The 6,839-nt window shown below is 48.5% G+C and overlaps 1 protein-coding gene across 1 annotated transcript; it reads left to right on the top strand.

Moving 5' to 3' along the window:
- Positions 1 to 5,196, top strand: FOXA1 (forkhead box A1). Its single transcript, XM_008587069.1, has 2 exons — positions 1 to 75; positions 2,441 to 5,196. Exons 1-2 carry the CDS (start codon positions 4 to 6, stop codon positions 3,782 to 3,784), a joined length of 1,416 nt encoding a protein of 471 aa, XP_008585291.1. The 5' UTR covers positions 1 to 3; the 3' UTR covers positions 3,785 to 5,196.
- The last annotated feature ends 1,643 nt before the right edge of the window (positions 5,197 to 6,839 follow it).

Here is a 6,839-nt window from a genome sequence, read left to right as displayed (position 1 = left end):
AGGATGTTAGGGGCTGTGAAGATGGAAGGGCACGAGAGCAGCGACTGGAACAGCTACTACACGGACACGCAGGAGGTGAGAGGCAGACAGCGGGCGGGGCGCTCCGGCAGCCCGTGCCGGGAGAGGCTGGGGCGAGGTGGGCGCCGGGCAGGGCGGACGGCTGGTGGGCTGGCGGCGCCTCCTCCGCGCCACGGCTGCCTTCCCGCCCGGTGTGGCCCCGGCCCGGCCTTGGCCGGGCCCGGAGCCGGACCTGCTTCCCCACTGGATTCCGGTGCTCCCAGCGGGCGAGCTAGTTTTAGGAAACTCTGAGCTTTGCACACACCCGTTCTGGGAAGCACTTGCCTCTTCCCGGCGGAGTGCCGGGGCCGGACCCGGGGTGCCGCAGTTGGCGGGCGGGCGCCGGCACGAGTTGGAAGCAACTCTGAGAGCGTCGGAGCACGCCCGCACGGCGGCCTCTTCGCCCGCCGTTCAATGATCAGAGTCCTTTTGATGAAGGCGCTCCGCCACTAGGTTGGGCGTCTTAATAATGAAACGATTTCTAAAAAACTAAGGTTTTATAAAACTTATTCTGAAGCCCTGTTTGGGGTGAAGTGTGCTCGTTCTACTTTAGAACCGCTGGGTGGCGCTGGTGCGAGCCGAATCTTCTTCCAGAACTCGGGCCGAAAACCTGTTTCTCTTCATTGTCCCCTTGGTGGCACGTTCATGGGAGTTATTTTACAATGCGCACAAAAGGATTGCGAGGAAAACCAGGTACAGGCAGGACCACCATCTATTAAAAGTATTCTTCTGGAACGGCTGGCGATCACCCCCCAAAAGTTTAATTGCCATTATTGAAAATGCTTATTGAAACTGCTTTTTATAATCTTGGAAAGAGGGAAAGAAAAAAAAAAAAAACCCAAAGTAAAAACTACTTTAAGACGTGTACAGAAAAATATAGAATTAGAAATATTTTTCATGGCATCTAAATAAATCTAAAATTAGTTTAGATTTATATATTTATATTCATAAATTTACTTCAGTTTATACCAGAGTTTACAGGGTGTTCCTATATAAATCTGTTTACCTGTTATGTTTGCAAACGGAGTCATATTTGCCGATGAAAATAAAGTTAAGGACATCATTTCTTACTAAATTATCAAAGAAGTTATTTTTAATATTTCTAGGCTCTGTATGTTTACAATACCTAGTGCACTCCCAAATTGCTATTAGTAAGGGTTTTCGCTTGTTGGTGATTTTAAAAGCTCAGAACTCTTCCAGAGGTTTAATTCTGATGCAGTCATTTCGACTCACCAGTCAATTAAGATCTAGTGGAAGAGCTTTCTTACATGTTAAAGCTGAGAATTAGAAAGTGGAATGGCATTAGCAGAAAATTAGAGTTTGATTTTGGAACTTTTAAGTGTTCAAAACTACTCATGTAGTTTCAAAGGCCAGGCTTCGAAATGATCAGCATTAACATATTAGTATGTGAAAAAATAGATGGTTAGTTTCACAACTGTGTCACTAAAATTTTCAAATCTGGGGGAGTGCAAGTAGTTAACAAAATTAATGCATGTTTTTGAATGGCTTGCAGAGGTGTACATGTAAAGTCATGTTAAATGTATGTAGTGCATTGATATCATGCACCCCTCCCAGCCCCTTCTGTTGTAGACCCATTTTTAGTTTTATTTTTCCAAAAATTGTTTAACTACTGAGTTTGCTTATTTTTTAATATTACATTTGCTACAAGTGGGTAGAAACTACTACTTCTAAACAACAAAAAGTCATTTGACAAAAACTCCTAAGGCAATAAATAAAGCCGGTTGTTGGGAAGTGAATGATTCAGGGGGTCTTATGTCCATGGAAGATTTGCTCTATCGGGGAATTTCATTAACAGCCGCCTCGCACAACCGAGACCGCTGTGTGGTCAACTGGGCCTGAGAGGTTCGAGTGAGCTGGCACAGAGCTGGTGCCCCGCTGCCTGCCCAGCAGGCCAGCGCCACGGAACCCACCGCACCTTTAGGGTGAAGTGAATAAGCAGAGGGTCAGAGATTAATTATATTTTCGGAGTTTTAAAGACGATTTGCTCCAAAGGGCACTTTGCCGAGGCTGGTTGGGGTGCACACTTGTGATACCGCCTGGTGTGGATGAGGAGGTGATGAAGGGGCCTGGAAGCCAGCCCTGAGCCTGGCGTGTAAGGCGATTACACATCTTCCCGGGGACATATTTTCTATGAGCTCTTGTCTTTCATGCCTGCCGCGCTAGGATTTTCCCCCTGCCATGCAAGACATCTTTGCTCGGTATGGGGAGGGCGTCTAACAGTTTGGCCCAGGTGGGGGGGTCCGGGCTTTGCAGAAATGCTGTCCGCTTGCCCCCTGGTTCGCCCCCGGCCTCCCGCCCGCCTCGGTGCGCCGACCGCTAACCCCGCCCTTCCGGGCCTCTTCCTTCGCTGTCTCCGCTCCAGGCCTACTCCTCCGTCCCGGTCAGCAACATGAACTCGGGCCTGGGCTCCATGAACTCCATGAACACCTACATGACCATGAACACCATGACAACGAGCGGCAACATGACCCCGGCTTCCTTCAACATGTCCTACGCCAACCCAGGCCTGGGCGCCGGCCTAAGTCCCGGTGCCGTAGCCGGCATGCCGGGGGGCTCGGCGGGGGCCATGAACAGCATGACGGCGGCGGGCGTGACGGCCATGGGGACGGCGCTGAGCCCGGGAGGCATGGGTGCCATGGGCGCGCAGCCGGCGGCCTCCATGAACGGCCTGGGCCCCTACGCGGCCGCCATGAACCCGTGCATGAGCCCCATGGCGTACGCGCCGTCCAACCTGGGCCGCAGCCGCGCGGGAGGCGGCGGCGGCGACGCCAAGACGTTCAAGCGCAGCTACCCGCACGCCAAGCCTCCCTACTCGTACATCTCGCTCATCACCATGGCCATCCAGCAGGCGCCCAGCAAGATGCTCACGCTCAGCGAGATCTACCAGTGGATCATGGACCTCTTCCCCTATTACCGGCAGAATCAGCAGCGCTGGCAGAACTCCATCCGCCACTCGCTGTCCTTCAACGACTGCTTCGTCAAGGTGGCGCGCTCTCCGGACAAGCCGGGCAAGGGCTCCTACTGGACGCTGCACCCGGACTCCGGCAACATGTTCGAAAACGGCTGCTACTTGCGCCGCCAGAAGCGCTTCAAGTGCGAGAAGCAGCCCGGGGCCGGCGGCGGGGGCGGGAGCGGGGGCGGCGGCGCCAAGGGTGGCCCCGACAGCCGCAAGGACCCCTCGGGCGCCGCTAACCCCAGCGCCGACTCGCCCCTTCACCGGGGTGTGCACGGTAAAGCCGGCCAGCTAGAGGGCGCGCCGGCCCCCGGGCCCGCCGCCAGCCCCCAGACTCTGGACCACAACGGGGCGACGGCGACAGGGGGCGCCTCGGAGTTGAAGACTCCAGCTTCCTCGTCTGCGCCCCCCATAAGCTCTGGGCCCGGGGCGCTGGCATCTGTGCCCCCCTCTCATCCCGCGCATGGCCTGGCACCTCACGAGTCCCAGCTGCACCTGAAAGGGGACCCGCACTACTCCTTCAACCACCCCTTCTCCATCAACAACCTCATGTCCTCCTCGGAGCAGCAGCACAAGCTGGACTTCAAGGCATACGAGCAGGCACTGCAGTACTCGCCCTACGGCGCCACGTTGCCCGCCAGCCTGCCTCTCGGCAGCGCCTCCGTGGCTACCAGGAGCCCCATCGAGCCCTCAGCCCTGGAGCCGGCCTACTACCAAGGTGTGTATTCCAGACCCGTCCTAAACACTTCCTAGCTCCCCCAACTGGGGGTTTGTCTGGCCTGGTCATGCTGATAGGAGGAGAGAAAAAATCAACAGCAAACAAAACCACACACACCAAACCGACAACAGCATAATAAAATCCCTACATCTATTATTTCATTTTTCCTGCACAGTCTTTCCCCCAGTGCAAAGGACTGTTACTTTATTATTGTATTCAAAACTCGCTATGTATATTATTACAAAGACAACCAAGCCCAAACCAACAAAAATTTTTCCTGCAAAGATTAATGATCTACAAGTGTATATAGAAAATCCTCCTCCTTCCTTGCCCACCTCCGTCCCCCACCTTCCTTCCCGCTTTCCCCTCCAGATACATTCTACATTCCAGTCTGGCAGGGTTTATTTAAAAAAAGAAAAAGAAAAAAAAGATGGTCAAGTTTGTAAAATATTTGTTTGTGCTTTTTTCCCGTCCTTTCCTGACCCCCCCCCCCCATGAGTTTACAGGTCTGTGGCAATACTCTTAACCATAAGAATTGAAGTGGTAGAGAAACAAGTAGACACTAGTGGCTCTTAAAAGTATTGAAAGATAATACTGCTGTTACGCAGCAGGACATAAACAGATTATAAACATCAGAGCCATTTTTCAGTTTACATTTCTGATACAGATAGCTGATGTCTTTAAATGAAATACATATATACTGAGTACCGACTTAATTATGCACCTGCTCAGATATGTAGACATCCTCCATATATTTACATAACATATAGCTAGAGGTAATAGGTGATATACATGCTACATTTTCAAGAGTTTCCTGATGGAGGAGTTTAAGGACCCCAGCCCCCTTTTCCTCTTTACCTACGTATGGCCCTGAGAATCAATTCCTCAGGAATCGCTCTCCTCAAGAACTCTGCTTCTTGCTTTGCAGAGTGCCATGGTCATGTCATTCTGAGGTCACATAACGTGTAAAATTCGCTTCTATGAGTGTGTCCCATTTAAAGTTTTTTTTTCAGAAAAAATGGGAATATTACAGTGTTGGAGGAGAGATAAGTTATAGGGAACCGTATTTCAAAACTTGTTCTAATATTCCAAAATCCTATTGATTGTGGCCATCTTAATTATTGCCATTGTGTGTTTGTTTTATCCAGTGTTAATGCACTTTCCACAGTTGGACATGGTGTTAGTATAGCCAGACGAGTTTGATTATTATTTCTCTTTGCTTTTCTCAATGTTAATTTATTGCATGGTTTATTCTTTTTCTTTACAGCTGAAATTGCTTTAAATGATGGTTAAGATTACAAATTAAAATGTTAATTTTTATCAATGTGATTGTAATTAAAAATATTTTGATTTAAATAACAAAAGTAATACCAGATTTTAAGCCGTGGAATATGTTCTTGATCATTTGCAATTAAGGACTTTAAATAAATCAAATGTTAACAAAAAAGGATCTCTGTTATTTTCCTTAACTTAATTAAATCCAAAGTGGATATTCTGAACATGATATTCTTCAAATTCTGGAGCTGAACATAAATGACAAAAAGGAAGATAATCTAAAACAAAATTGTTTTGTCTATGATTTAAATATACATGTAGCTAGTAAAAAGCAGTGAAAGAAATTCAATTAAAATGAGCAGATACATTGATTTAATATTCCAGGAATTGAGATTTTTAAGTTTTTTTTTATTCCCAGTAATGTTTACTTCATTTTAACATGGGCTTAAGCCTTCTGTGTTTCCTTTCAGACTTTTCACTACAAAATCAAATATTATTAATTTAACTACCTTTTGCCGTTCCCCAATGTATCATTTTCCTCTTTCTGAGCAGTATTCAAGTGAGAATAAAATATTAGCTGTGACTGATAAAATTAAGTTGTCTACAGCAAAGACTCCTGAACCTTCTTCACATTAAAAGAGAAACAAAACTTATTCGTCCTGGTAGCTTTGGAGGGGGCCGAGGACCGGCAGTTCATTCACTCCTGCAGGGGAAGCTTTGTGTCTCCACGACATTTCAGCATAGCTGCTATCTTGCATTTTGTGAAGCTATTTTTTATGAAATTGTTTCTAAAAATATCGTTCCTAAGATCTTAAAGCTGATGATTTGTTTGCCTTCTAAGAAGCTTCTAAATGGAACTTCACACCCCATAGTTGCTTGGGATCACAAAATCATTAATCTCCTTTGATAGTAGGCTCACTTTCCAGTCCACCTATTTCTTTGTAAGACTTGTTCGGATTGACATCAACAATAACAACACCAACCCAAGCCGGGGCTGGCCTTGCCTGCGCCCTTGTGTACGAACTGCATCCTCACTGGGGCTTGAACTTGGACAGCCTTTGCTTTGATCGCCCCACTCCACACCGCGGACAAGATAAAAAGAGCTGCGTGAGTCTCTTAGTTATCGCGTAATTGCCTCCCCAGATGAGAGAAGGGGTGCCATGTAGCACTTGAAAAAAATTCAGAAATCCTAAACCCGCTCTCGCTTTAGCTAATGAGAGAAGGAAGGGAGGGAAATTACTAGTTTGAGTAATTTCAAAACGTAATTTGGAGGCCTCAGAAGGACGTTAAAATCCCAAAGAGGGGAACAAGCTTTCGATCCCAGAAGCTATTCATATTTATATAGGGTAAACAAACATTGGCAAATTCGAATTCCAAATTAAGGGCATGAGCTCGGGTATTTTACCCAGCCTGACTGAATCCGCAGTGTCCAACTTTTGTGCTGTCCCCTCCGTGGTGGTCCCTTCCGCCTCTTTAACACACCAGCACATTCTCACCGTCTTGCCTTCACCCCACCAGGCTTCACGTAGGACTTAGCTGCTGCTCTCTTTCTTGGCCGAGACTTTTCTGAGCTTGAGGCGACAAGGCCATTTGGAGTCCTGCCTGAGAAGCTAGAGCGGCGGGGAGCGCGGAGCGGGTCAGGTCTCAGCGCAAAGGCGCCTGCAGGCCCAGCTCGTGCCTCGTGGACTTGTCACGCGATTCTCAAACCGCGCTCTCTGCCACCTCTGGGCGACACGACCTGCGACCCGCGCGTTACGACGCGCACGGGTTGGGGGGCCAGGGCAGCTAGTTGCCGGGGAAAGGGGGTAGAACAGG

Source organism: Galeopterus variegatus, unplaced genomic scaffold, assembly GCF_000696425.1.
Source record: "Galeopterus variegatus unplaced genomic scaffold, G_variegatus-3.0.2 Scaffold4243, whole genome shotgun sequence".
In the NCBI taxonomy this organism is placed as follows: Eukaryota; Metazoa; Chordata; class Mammalia; order Dermoptera; family Cynocephalidae; genus Galeopterus; species Galeopterus variegatus.
Note: the sequence above shows the minus strand (reverse complement) of the source record. Positions and strands in the feature narration are given on the sequence as shown.